Here is a 14,748-nt window from a genome sequence, read left to right as displayed (position 1 = left end):
TCTTCTGAATTTATATCTACCTGCAGCCGATCCCTAATATTTATGAATAATTCATCGAGTCAGCAGAAAGGTTACTTCTTCATCATATTTTGTGTATGGACGACTTCCATAACCTGGCAGCAGCTTGCAACTTTCTATATTTTACATTCAAGAGATCTTTCATTTAGTTGATAAAATCTTCGTGAGATTAACTGACATCATAACAGTGGAGTCAATTTGATACTATTTCATCGCAGTGGATTTGGAAGATGTTGCACAACACATTTATGGAGTGATGGCTTACTGGTGGTCACTATTATTGCTTTTAGTGCTATATCAGTTTGAAAAAATGCCAAAACCAGAAAATATCATGCATATCACAACATTCATTGGAACAAAATTTTAACCAACAGTAAATGAACCAAAGTCTCAAAGCTTAACTTTCTTCTGGAAATTATTAACTTTTTCTAATTTAGAATGTGTTACTAAAGGTCCTTAAATGTGTACTTCCCAGTTTATATTTAACATTATTTCATTTAAAATTCCCTCAGTTAATATGGTCGTTCCAGTATTCTATAGAACACTTCAAAATTTCCCTTGGCTATTTAACATTAAGAGAATGAATGTTCCAGTGCTTTCAGAGAGCTTTCAACGGAAAATAAAAACTCATTATTTAAAAAAATTATTAGCAGTGTTATTTTCCGTGTCATTGGCAACAAGGATTGTTATCATAATATCACCTCCTTCCATGAATTTTATTAGTAAATCCAACGTTTCGCAAAACGTACACTGACAAAACGTACAGCTACCCTGACAGGGGGAGAGAAACCCAGTAGCATATTCATGAGATTTATTTTACAAAGAGCGGACTGATGAACAACTATTTACATTATATACAAAAATAAATATTGCACACTTACATAGGAGATCACAGACTAAGAGCAGGAGGTATGTTCGTGCCAGATAACAAAAAGAAGAAAATACAGTTCTGGGGAAATACAGGTCAGGAAGGCATCATCATTAACAACATACGATGAAGGATGAGGAACCAAGAAGCATCTAGACTATTTGGCATTGTGTCGTGATTTAGTAATGAGATGAAGAAGATGCATCCAGCCTCGTTATTTCCGGCACCCACTGAAAACAAGGGGTTCACCCCCTCCTCCATGGAGGGGCGTGAATCATGTCAGAGGGCTACAGCGAAGCTGACGACGGGGACATGGGCGCCGCTGGAGGCGGCACTCGGGTTTTGGCCGAATGCAGGAGGGCATGGTTTCGGAGGTTCGTGAGCTTCGAGAATCCCTTTCCGCAAACTGAGCATTTGTGAGGCCACTGTCCGTTGTGCACAAACATGTGTGACCTGAGGTCACCTGGAGTGGGGAATGACCTGGTGCAGAGGGAGCATTTGTGAGGCTTTTCCTTGACGTGGGTCATCTTGTGGTAGTAGAGATTGGAAGAGGCTGTGAACCTCTTCCCGCAAACACCACACTGGTGGGGCTTCTCCCCACTGTGGATCCTCCTGTGGGTGTTCAAGGAGGAGCTCGTGGAGAAGCCCTTCCCGCAGACCTCGCAGACGTGCGGTTTCTCTCCCGTGTGTGTCCTCATGTGTCTCTTGAGGAGCGAGGGGCGGTCGAAGGCCTTCCCGCACTCGCTGCAGGGCAGCATGGTGCGCTCTCGGCGTTTGGCAGGTACTAAGGTAGGCGAAACGGCGCTGCTCTGAGCGGAGATACTCGAGGAGCTTCCAGTAGACAATTCTGAAGGGGACTGAGGCGCCAGGCCCATAGGAAGGCGTGGCGGTAGTCCGAACTGTAACTGAGATCTACCGACGTGAAATACTGACGATGACGATGACGTAGAGGAGGCGGGCGACGACGAGGGCGACGGGGAGAGGGAGGGGGACGCGGCGTCGTCGGAGTCGCGCGACATCAAACTCGCGTTGGTGGGTCGAGGTTCGGGATGGCTCAGGAGGGAGCACGACAGATCGAGGGGAGCCTCCGCCATGATGGAGTCGATCGTCTGTCGGTACAGGGAGGATCGAATGAGCGTCAGCGCCGGGAGGAGAAGGGCGTTTTCTCCATTCATGTCCGGCAGGAGGAACGCCAGGAGTTCTCCGCCGGGGAGGATCTCTCGGACCACTTCGAAGATGACGTCCCCTCGAGGACCAGCCCGGCGTCCTACGAGGTTGACCTCGTGGCTGTAAAACTGGGCGACTTTCAGGAACCTCACCCAGTTGCAGGTTCTTCGTCCGTCTTCGTCGACTGAATCGTAGCCTCCGTAGCGCGATCTTACCTGAGGAAGAAGGAAACAAGATTGTATCATCCGAGGACTATAAGAACATTAATTAGTAAAACATTATGGCACGAGAAAGGGAATGACACTGAATCTCGGACAAGAAATGATTTCATTCGTTGATTAAAATTTTTTTATCAATGTTTGAATAAGTATATTAAATTTGTATCTACACTGCATATTGAATATATATAGACATGATGTATATGTACACCTCTATACACACACACACACACACACACACACATATATATATATATATATATATATATATATATATATATATATATATATATATATATATATATATCCCAAGTATAAAAGGCCCATTAAAATGCTCTGGTTTAAAGCTAAGGACTATATTTCGGTAGACTGAGTTCCACCCTTATCACTAGCTACTTGATAAGGGTGGAAAGCAGTCCACCGAAATATAGTCCTTAGATGTAAACCAGTGTTTTGACGGGTCTTTGATATTTGAGATGTATCCTGTTCTAACAGAAGAATTTATTTACACCTACACGCACACACACACACACACACACACACACACACACACACACATATATATATATATATATATATATATATATATATATATATATATATATATATATATATATGTATATGTATATTGTTTTTTCCCCTCGGGAACCAAAGCACTTACATTTCCCATATCATACCAGCCATCTTTCATCTCATTTGATCCACTCTCTTCCCCGCGTACATAACAGCCTCTTGCCCCTACCACAATTTCACCCTTTCCATTCATGCCCTCTCCCGTTCCCACTTCGCCACCGTCATGCCCAGCCAACCGTAAGGTCTACGTACCCCCCTCAGCTTCCTTTTCCCAATTAATAATTGAAATGCAAGACGGCGTATCTCTACGAATACTCCTGCAGTCGGACTAATGACAGCGACTTCTAAAAACCCTTTGTATCTTTCACTTGCTTAGCCAACCGGAAATCTATCTCATCGTAAATATATTGGTTTCATATTTATTCTCGTATTATTGATAGTCATTATTATCGTCCCCTCCGGCCACATTTCGGTTAAGAGTCCTCGTGTTGCTGGTCCTTGTCACTTCCCAGGTACCAGGAGCAGATCAATAATAATTTAGGCGCTCCCCTTAAGGGTACCAGCGCAGGTGAGGTCAAACAGGCGCGGACGAATGATTATGTTATGCCGTTGCAAGCCTGCATGGATCACCCTGCAATGTCTGCAACTATGTTGGCCTGCTATATCATCTTAAGGGCGGAATAGATGCCATGGCTCAATTATTATTCGGAAGATGGCCAATATCTTGGACGGAGTGTTGTGTTAGTATTATAGGTTGGTTCATCTCAGTATCCATCTTCTCTCTCTCTCTCTCTCTCTCTCTCTCTCTCTCTCTCATAAAGCAGCTAATTCTGATGATATCTCGTCTCCGGTCCACCGCTCATTGTTGGTAGTGAGCAACAGCGGGAGCTCCAGGGTATCGTGATAACTCCCGCCGGAGGTTCCTAGCGCCCTAGGGCGGTCATCTGGGATGTGACCTGCCCACAAAAAAAGAAGAGAGAGAGAGAAAAAAAACTGCAAAGCAAAATACAAGGAGGAAAGAGGAGGACGACTGAGAGGAGGGGGAGGAGGAGGATGGCGAACATAAGGTTGAGGAGAGGGAAGTAGAGAGGGGGAAAGGAAAGGGGAAGGGGTCGGGGGAAGCATTAAGAGAGTGAAAAGGTGGTGTAAATTGTGAGGCGGTTCTCCACCAGATGCGGTCAGATAGAGATCGTGATTCCGACTGCCCTTTGCAACTCTCCGAGGACGTCCGAGTCGGAATCCATCGAAAGCTTTCGGAGAGAGGCGAACTTCACGGGCGCCGACGAAGAAAGATGTTCTCAGGGAGCGGAGCGGTAAGAGGTTAGAAGGCACGACTGCCGTTAGGACCCGAAGCTGAAGTCGTGGTCAAGCGCAGGCTATGGGAGGGAGGAGGGGCCTTTGAGGTAGCCCTAGAGCTATAGGCACATGACCACTCGACTATACCTCCACGGTACCGAGGTAATTGTCTGTGGTTGTTCTTAGGTAGCTGCCTCCCAGCAGCGCTGGCCAGGTAACCCTTCTGGTCTGCCCACACTGGACTCAAAGTTCCTCGCGCCCAAATTTGCTAAATGATGTGATCTCTTTGCTACATTGGCATTAAGCGCAAGTTCTTTTTAATTCCATTGTGGTGACGTGTGCGCAAGCAAGCACTTGGTCTCTTACCGTTTGCCTGCCGTTCAAAGCAACATTTCCATGATCAATCACGACGAGTCTGTCAGCATCTAGTAGGTGACGAAAATCTCAAGGGTGGACAGTTTTAGTGCTTATGTAAAAGCACCGACATGAGTTAGGCAGTGAAGTTCTGGACTGACGAGAAATATATCATTCTTGTACGCGCCTTTAGTACCCTACCCGTTCCATCTCATGACGTAGCATCGTTAAAGCATTTTATAGGAAATCACGCGTTATTTTCTGTTAAAAAAAAAAAAATCAAAACTGGAACGATGCAGGAATTTGTCAACATAAATCCACAGAGAGAGAGAGAGAGAGAGAGAGAGAGAGAGAGAGAGAGAGAGAGAGTCACCGAGTACGTCATCTGGACGAAGTTTTTGGGTGGGGCGACTCCTTACAACCTCTTTCCGTTACCAACAGACTCAAGAGCAATTTCTCTCACAATGGCTGTGGTTCATAACATAACGTTAACGTTGCATTACAGCCGCGGGTGGTTTTGAGGTGTATTCAGCTTTTTGCTCCTCTTGCAATGACGGAGGAGGAGGAGTTGCAAGGAGTTACAAGGATTAGGATGCCTCAAAGACTTAGTAGTCCTGTCGAGGAGACATAATGTGGTCACTTGGAAGAGGAAGAGGAGGAGGAGGAGGAGGAGGAGGAGGAGGAGAGGAGGAGGAGGAGGAGGAGGGGAGGAGGAGAGAGAGAGAGAGAGAGAGAGAGAGAGAGAGAGAGAGAGAGAAACTTTGATATTATCACTTCCTGCCGGATGATGGTTTACAACTCTGCTGAGCCTTTTTTGACTTTGGTAACTGATTAAATATGAAAAGGCCACGTTACCTAAAGGAACATAAACATAATTCCCTGGCTTGAACAGAGGAGAAGAAACGTCAAAGCATTCATTTAAACAAACTCATGAACATTGTTTCTAAGAACTCATTTCGACCAACAAACTTTCTGATTATAAAATCTGAAAACAACTCCCTGTCTACTAATAGTAAATTGATATGGAATAAGGGTTAAAGACTCAAATCTCCCTGTCATGTGATTACTAAAAATATTCCCATCTTCATTTCCTCAATTCATCGAAAGTATATAAATAATAATAAAAACAGTGAGTAAATGCTTAATTCTTTAAGCAGAAGTAAGAGATTTTCATCATCACCTAAGTGACCAATATAGTAATAGTATATCTTCAGTGCACAATAATAGATTTGAAAACTGTGCGTGCTCAGATACTACTAAAATGGTTCCAAATCCCAAAAAGGAATATTAGGAACGTCTCCTTTACCAACAGAAGCTTTTACGAGTGTCCCCTTTAAGCCTTTCCAACTCTTTCATATATTTAGCTATATAATTCCCTACATATATATAATATATATTATACACGTACCCATATACATATATGTTTGTATGTATACATAAATATAAATATACTGCTTTCAGCAGCAAATAGTATAGCATGAAACGACGACATGCATGAACTCGGGAATGGGTATTTGCTCACTCTAAGAGGTACTTGGTCACCCTCAGGTGGGCCAACATAAAATCTGCCATTCATTCGCAAATATCAGGCACAAAACCCACAGGCTCTCTCTCTCTCTCTCTCTCTCTCTCTCTCTCTCTCTCTCTCTCTCTCTCTCTCTCTCTCTCTCTCTCTCTCTCTCTTTGGCAGAAATAAAAATGCAAACATACTTTAAAATTGTTTCATAATTTTATATATATACTATATATATATATATATACGATATATATATAGATATATATATATATATATATAATATATATATATATATATATATATATATGTATATATACGTATGTGTGTGAGTGTGTTTTGTGCAAATATATATACATATATACACACACGTATATACAGACTGACATAATACTTAATGTTTATAATATCAACCTGTAAACTACTTACTCTCCTATGTTTATCAAATACATAATAAAATTGTAGATACAAATATCATAACAATGAAAACTACTTTTACTTTCATACTTAAGCTTCAAAATCAATTCTTGCTGAGAAATACTGCAACGTTGTGGAAAGAAAATAACACGAATGAAATTAGTATAATGAAATTGGTACATTTACGATGCAAAATCGATCACATTCCTTTAGTGAAACAAAACATGGGGCTGACTCAACAGGACAGATCTTAGTGAGATACTTCTTAAATACTTTAATTGATGTTTTTGATTAAAGTAAGTGAAATGACAAGATATAAGATATATACACTAAACTATAAAAATATTACCAAGATTATATAAACAGCATCGCTCCAAAAGAGGTGTTAATTACTAATTCATTTTCATTCCTGCAACATAAAGCACTTCTAAAGCTAATAATAATTTTTAAAAATAAGAATATTTTGTAATGTGCTAAGAAAGTAATGATTCCCACATATAAATAATTTGGAAATTGAATGTTTTCTGCTGCTAAGAATCTAACACTTCAGATATTAATGTTCTATGCCTATATATATATACATACATTTGTGCCCTTATATATCAAAGAGGTGGCAACTCCAAGGTGCCCAGGGAGAAATGAATGATATGAGGTGAAAGATGTATCTTTGACATCAAGCAATAACGAGAGAGAAATGTCATCTCTTTTTCCTGACAGTCAGAACCAAGGATGAAATCACCACGTCCATAGACGAGGGCACAACAAACCTAAAAGGCGAGATTACTTACGTCCATGGCTGGCAGATAGGGCAGAAGGGGCAGGTTATCTGCTCTGACGGTGCCACTGAAGGGAAGGTAGCGAGTCTGCACCTGGAGGCGACGAGTGGCACACACCTTAATGCAATCTTCGGCAGGCACCAAACGGTCCAAGGGCGGCAGTGGCCTGGCCGTCACGACCAGAGAGAATTCGGCGGGCATCAACACCCGCGTCTCCATTTTCGGGTCGTCTGTGCTCGTCGACTTCATCGCTGCTGGTGGTTGGGAGGAGGTGGCACTTCGTGAGAGTTCTCTTATCTATCTTCCTTGCATTAAAAAAAGTCACTCGTATAACATATGGAGGCGACACTTCACTACCGATGATGCTGTCCTCCTTGGGATGGCGACGATCTCTCGAGGGACAACCACCCACTACGAGGAGGAGATCGAGTATCTGTCTCTCTCTACCAGTCACACTCTTCCCTCTTCGGGGCGGTCACCAACACTCGTGGGCTCGAGCGGCACAAGTCCAGTACTGTACACTTTGACCTTCAGCACCAGACTACCAGTTCACCTGTAATGTTCTCTAGCTTTATCCCCATACGGCCCGACTGCTCTATACCCGCTACTGATGCCCAGTGTGAGAGTGAGAAGGGCACGGTCTTTACGCAAAGAAGATTCTACTAGGCATTATCTTCCCCCGACCATAGAGGATGCTGGCCTGGCCTACCCCAGTACAAAATGGTCATATACAGAGAGGTTTCAAGCTTGAGAGTATGTCTTTCTTTTGCGCAATGTCATTCCTGGGAGCTCGCTCCGCCTACTAGAGCTGCCATTGGTCAACTTGGGAATCCTCTAACCAATCGGCTTCGACAAGGCGGAGTTATGGGCGCGCGCGGCTCACGTGTTGGCCCGTGCGTGGGTCGCCTGGGGGTGATTGGCTGGGGGCTCCTCACGCCGGCTTCCAGCCACTGATAAACAATTATTGTGCTTTCAGAGAATTCTGATACCTATGGCAATAGGAAGGTATCGAACCCGTATCATTCTAATTATAAATACTTCGTATGCATCGCAAAGCACCTTTTAAGTTATATGTTGAGCAAATATACATTTACCTGCGTCATGCTCATCCCAGCTGGTTCTAAAAGCGGCGATGGGGTGGGGAGCGGTGGGGCGGCGGTCAGGGGGATGACGGCCCTCATCTAACATTATTGCACCTGCCTGGGGGCCTCCCCAGCCCACTCACGATCTCGATCCACCTTGCCAGAGGACCAGCCGCCACCACCACCCAGGCCAGATTTCGGTGAAGGCGTGCGCGCCAGGCGAGGAGTGACTTTTCCCTCAATATTTTTATTATATTCGTAACGGAAGTCATGAAACGAAGGCTCTAGAATGTTCTCAACCGTTTTAATTGATCAAACCGGAAATGATCTTGGAATAACATCCTGTTCAATCGTTATTCAAGGGATAAACACTTCGATTTTTAAGAGTGATTTATATCTCCGCATAGAAAGCAGCATGCAAAACAAAAACAAACGTTTAAGATAATCATTTATGCATAAATGATTTCAGAAGTAATGCAGCAGCTCACAACGATAAACCACTGTCGCCGAAAAGCTGAAAATAGAGGAAACCGATAAGAGTAATCTAAGCATTGCCAATCAATTCTGATGATAAAGGAGAAAAATAAGTTAAACAAGCAAATGAGATAACCTAGATGCAGGTTAATCAAGACAATACCCCAATGAGAACATGTTTAAGTGTCATACCCAGGAAAATCTTCTGTTGATGCATTTAACACTATTTGAACGTTGCAACCATATATTTCGAGCACTTCCTTCGAGCACAGAAGGAAGTGCTCGAAATATATGGTTGCAACGTTAAAATAGTGTTTTATGGGGCCTTTATCTTCATATTATAGTGTTGCAATACATTAAAAAGACATTCATATATATATGTTATTATATGAGATACAATACACAATGATGTAAAATCCTTCTGTAGTTTTATAAAATATATTTTTCTTGTACAGCAACTTATAGCTTTCGACCATCAGCTGTGATCTTTTTCACTAAAATATATATTCTATAAAACTAGAAGAATTTTACACCATTGTTTATTGTATCCCCATTTACTTAGAGGTACGACATGGTACCTAGCTCTGGACATGTATAAATATGTGTGAATATATATATAAAATGTGTGTGTGTGTATCTCCTTACACCTTGGTTGGGCTTAAGTTTCCCGATGCAAACGCTCAATCCGAATGGGAAATAGAATGAAGCAGTTCTTCTTATCTTGGGAGGTTCAATCCAGCGCAACTTAACAGCAGAGGTGACGTTGCCTACAAACCACAACGTTGAGAAGAATTATAATAATTGTTGCATTTCATACGACCATTATCTTACGAGAATTCAGTTGACTCTGGCCTCCTTACCAACATACTATTGTGTTTTACAGATGCAATACCTTCTCGTCACATTCAACAGTTACATGTATTTTGATTGACATATTGACTTTTTAACTTCTTTTCTTACGCTTTTTGCTCATGTTTACGAAAGAGGTATTGAAAATGGATGGGTTACCGTTAACAACGAGTCATGTTCCAGCATTTAAATTGTGAAGGTGGAGACAACCGTTGTGTTTTTTTTTTGCTGTGGAGCTAGACCCTCTTTCCTCCTTGATTAGAACCACGAATTAGAGTTGAGAAAAGTTACAACATAGAATATACATAAGATATATATATATATAATAAGATATATAGATCTATATGATATATAAGATATATATCGAGATATATATATATATATACAATATATATAATATAGATTAACTATATATATAATAATATTATAATATATACTATATATATATGATAGAATCATATAAATATATCATATATATATATATATAGATTTGTAATACAATAATATATATATATATTCTAGATATATATATATACTATATATATAGATCTAATTAATATATATATTATACTATATATTATAATATAGTATACTATATATATATTATATATATATATTATTAATATAGATATATATATTATATATATACAGATATATATACGTATATATATATGAGAGAGATAGAGAGAGAGAGAGAGCTAGCCACAAACATCGTTGAAGATCGAATTCGTTTTAACTTACGAAAACTTACACCCAAAGAACATTATATAATTTTATAGGTGTTTTGATCCTGGCCGAGGTAGAGGCAAAAATCAAATATAATTCCCTTCGAGTGTAGGTGATTTCGATATTAAACTATAATTATGGACTAGACATAAAAAAGCTAGTGAACATGCGGCAAAAATGTATATGTTATGTATGTATATGTATATAGATATATATATATATATATATATATATATATATATATATATAATATATATATATATATATATAAAGAGAGAGAGAGAGAGAATTCCAATTCAATTCAATTAATCAAGACAGCATCGCATTTTACGTTCGTTGCATAATGCTCTATTGAATACAAAAAGTCCTCCTCGAGTGTTGTAGTGTATTAAAGACGAATGCAAAAGATGAAGGTTAATTATACGAAACAAAAATTCATCACGGAAGTAGATTTCATGATACTGGACATTGGAGTTCACGGGTAAACTATCTTGTCAAATGTAGGTTCTCAACATTTGGCCAAGACTTACGAAGATGTACCGTACTTTTGTTATTACAATTATTTGGCTTACCTTCGGAATAGGTCTGTTTACTTGAGCGTACGCAAACACCGTTGACCATGTCTCTCTCTCTCTCTCTCTCTCTCTCTCTCTCTCTCTCTCTCTCTCTCTCTCTCTCTCTCTCTCTCCATTAGCCTAAGAGAAGTGTTTAACAAGATACGTGTATTTCATTAGTTGCGATAGACAGAGAGGGAATTCATGCGTACAAATTACAATAGTTACTAATTTTAAAACTTAATTTCAGTGATCTGTTAGAGAGAGAGAGAGAGAGAGAGAGAGAGAGAGAATAATTTCCTTGGCATAAATAAGAAAATGTCACAAGGACGAGGAGAGCTATGTCAACATGTATTTAAAAGCGAATTAAGAGAGAGAGAGAGAGAGAGAGAGAGAGAGAGAGACGAGAAACGGGCTGAGAGAGAGAGAGAGAGAGAGAGAGAGAGAGAGAGAGAGAGAACCGCAATCAATGCCATCACGATGCAGAAGAGTTAAGGCGACCCTGTTTGTTACTTAATTTTCTCAAAACCTTTTCGTTCCCGAGCCTATTAATCTGAGCGTCAGGGCGCACGGGCCATTTAGCATCCTGAGCTAAAACACCTCCAACGTAGAGGGCGCTCATTTATCCCGGTCATTAATGCGCAATAAATGTTATGACCGAACTCCATACCCGCTGACGTTGATGGCTTCATGACCGGGCTTTTAACTATGAGTCGCCGACCTCCCACCTCAACTGAAGGGAGGAGGAGATCGGATACCGTGACTCTTCGGATCCCTCCAGAACGAAGGCGTTCGATTCATCGGAGATAAAGGCGCTGGATTCTTCTAGTTAGTCAACACAATGACTGCACAGTGCGCAGCGGCTTATCTGATAACGCCGACGCAGAGCCGGTTGATTTATGGATGAGGTCGGAAAGAGGAGAGAAAAAAAGGAGAGAAAGGAGAGACGCCACTCATGCATGAGTCTGGGACCCTCTGGAGGAGTCTGGAGGAGTACCGTAAGGCGTAAAACCGACTCCTTCCCATTCAAGGTTGGCCGAGCATGGCTACTACTGCTGCTGCTGACGTCGCCCTGCCATGTTTATCTTTCGTCCTAATTCTCGAACTCTTCTTACTCGATGAACTTAAAGCATCGGGCGACGTGGCTATGATGCTACTCGAATGTCATCTTCCCTAGATGGCAGTATTCGAGTAGCTTCCTTTTTCAGATCCAATAAAAAATTTACCTCGCCAAGGCTTGGAAATCGAGTGAAATCATAAATACTAATGAAGCAAATGTATAATATATGATATTACAATTCTAATTTCACTGTAATGGTGACTTTTCTCTATTCAATCCAGCTCAACTGAATTCCTTTACATTACCTCTCAGTTGATTTTTTCAAGTCAACATAGCAGCTGCATAATCATAGTTTTTAATTTTGCATCTTAATCTGAAATTATCGATCAAATCGGAGAGAGAGAGAGAGAGAGAGAGAGAGAGAGAGAGAGAGAGAGAGAGAGAGAGAGAGAGAGAGAGAGAGATTCCAAAATGCATATATCTTATTTTGCTTTCTATGAATGCTACAAATGAAAAGCATCTACATTTTGAGAAAACACGAGTACAGTCTCAGTAAGTTTTGTGCTGTGTAATATCACTTTATTAAATCAGCGTTAATTGTTCCTGTCAGTCATCCTCTGCAGCTTCACCACAAAATTCAGCGAGGTTGTCCTGCACTAGTAACTCGACGTAAAATTCATACGAAATATAACCCAGTTGGTATAGGCAGTATCAAAGAATCCAAAGATACGCAAAGCGACCATCTAGGAAAATATTTCAAACGGTACCTGGGCGGGTAGCACCAAGTGGCTCCTCTAATCACCAAAGTGGCTCGGGCGCCTTCCCAGTCGATGGACGAAATGCACCAAGTTGGAGAGAGAGACTCCTTTACTAGCTTCATTTCCTTTGATTCAGTGCGGCATTCACTGAACTTACAAGTTAAATTACTAATAGACTCTCACGTGCTTCTGCCCTTGCCTACTATATTCGCATTCTTGTCCATATTCTCTTTTAAATGTGTAATTACGTGAATATATTGTTTCTATTTTCTTTTCCACGACTGCAAGGTTCAGCCAAAAGAAAAATGGTTTTCTCATATCTTTTTATTGATATTGTAATCGTTGAAATGTTACAATTCTTCTTGATATAATAATATTTCACATACTAAAGCGCTTTGTATTAAACATATTTATTTGTGCGGAACAACAATACTTTGTGAGTGAACTCTACGTTTACAACTACCGTTGTACAGATCAGGCTTATTTGTTTATTTATTTATTTATTTTTTTGTTACCCTCGTTTTCAACGGCAGGGGTAAGCTTCTGCTATTTACCAAAAATAATATCTGAATGAGCTCTTCAGGCTATAGCGATTTGGTCTGGATAAATCATCGCATTAAGTTCATCGATAGAAGCTATATCTATCGTGGGTCCTCGTGTTACTGGACGTATGAAACATTCCACTGGCTTTCCAATTTTTCCCTGTACCAAGGAAGGGCTAGAAAAAGATCTGTTCCATGACTGAGAGACTGGCTTTGCTACTTTAAGAATTCTAAATCCAAGCTTTAGCATTTCTTCTGAGATGTTCATATTGCTCATCAGGCTATGTTTGAAGTGTCTCATTCTAAAGTTGTCTTTTACTGTAGAAAGAAGCTTCAGCGCCATTTTACTTTGTCAATCAGCATATAAATGTAATTTTTTTTTCTTTAAAGTACTGCTCTTTTTACTTTTTATCTCTACGACTGCTCTTTGCCCATTTATTTTTCACAGTTCTGTTTTATAAAGTTCTCTGTTTGTCAGTACGTTAGCGGAAAGTTGATTCTGCCTTGTTTTCCAGGAGGGACATCTCTACTGCTCTAATATTTTTATCAGTTGATACCAGCAATGCGTTCTATCACCCTCTCGTCTAGACATACACGCAGGATTTTGGGGGACTCTCTCGTCGAAGGTAAAACTCAATTTTCTGTACTTTAAGACACTGCTTTCTAATCGATCGAAAGGACATAAGACATTTTTCTATATTTTCATATACATTCTTCAATCCCGTTTTGGAAAATGGTAACATTTCCATAGCAATCCTTAACATCTTAAAGAAGGACAAAGAGGTATTGGGATTCAGGTTTCAAATCAAAGAATTTTTTTTTTTATATATATAATCCTGAAATCAGATATTCTATCCTTAAAGGCCAATTCGTTAACTAAACAAAGCCATGTAGATAAATTCTTCATTTCCTTAACCTTGAAAAATGTGGTTCCTCTGCCTTTTCCCCGCATGGGGAAGATTCCGAAACAAACATAATCAACTGATTTACTAACTACTAACTTACTTGTCTTAGGAGATGCTTGCATCAATGTTGTATATGTATATAAATGTGTGCACATACACACATTTTATGATATAACTGCATCCGACTGTAAAGCTTAAACTGCAACCACCTAAGGGTTACCCATAGGTAAGGTGCAAGATCTGTAGGCTTCTCTTGCTCCCCTGCCTTGTGCACTTATATTTACTGAACTACAAAGGCCATTTTCTTGAAAAAAAGAAGCAGTCATAGATACGTTAGGAGGACAGACGAGGATTCCAAGTCTCTTCTGGCAGAACCTAAAGTAACCGCTTGTTCGATCTCCTATTGCTACAAAATAATTTAGAGCAAACTACAATCAGGGCTGTATAGCCTGTGTCACCTGCTAGTCTCCACTGACCTTACCTAGACGTGGCTGTCAAAGGTCTCAGTACGATGGTTGTAGCGATCAAAGAACATTACGCATGGATTCATGTGGGTTCTTTTCTTCATACGGCATTTTAATTGGGAGCTTCATCTTAT

The 14,748-nt window shown here is 40.5% G+C and overlaps 1 protein-coding gene across 1 annotated transcript; it reads right to left on the bottom strand.

The window, feature by feature from the left end:
* Positions 1–815: 815 nt before the first annotated feature.
* Positions 816–7,826, bottom strand: LOC135212767 (zinc finger protein 629-like). The gene is made up of 2 exons (XM_064246532.1): positions 7,213–7,826; positions 816–2,268 (listed from the first exon to the last, which is right to left on the bottom strand). The coding sequence occupies exons 1-2, from the start codon at positions 7,447–7,449 to the stop codon at positions 1,174–1,176; spliced, it is 1,332 nt and encodes a 443-aa protein (XP_064102602.1). The 5' UTR covers positions 7,450–7,826; the 3' UTR covers positions 816–1,173.
* Between the last annotated feature and the right edge of the window lie 6,922 nt (positions 7,827–14,748).

This window comes from Macrobrachium nipponense, chromosome 41 (genome assembly GCF_015104395.2).
Source record: "Macrobrachium nipponense isolate FS-2020 chromosome 41, ASM1510439v2, whole genome shotgun sequence".
Taxonomy (NCBI): domain Eukaryota; kingdom Metazoa; phylum Arthropoda; class Malacostraca; order Decapoda; family Palaemonidae; genus Macrobrachium; species Macrobrachium nipponense.
Note: the sequence above shows the minus strand (reverse complement) of the source record. Positions and strands in the feature narration are given on the sequence as shown.

Bases quoted from the DNA above. Each gene is read 5' to 3' on its own strand.
- LOC135212767 (XM_064246532.1), bottom strand. From the start codon at position 7,449: ATGAAGTCGACGAGCACAGACGACCCGAAAATGGAGACGCGGGTGTTG. The intron at 2,269-7,212 runs GTAAGTAATCTC...CTTCTTCCTCAG, and splicing joins CCTATCTGCCAGCCATGGAC to GTAAGATCGCGCTACGGAGG.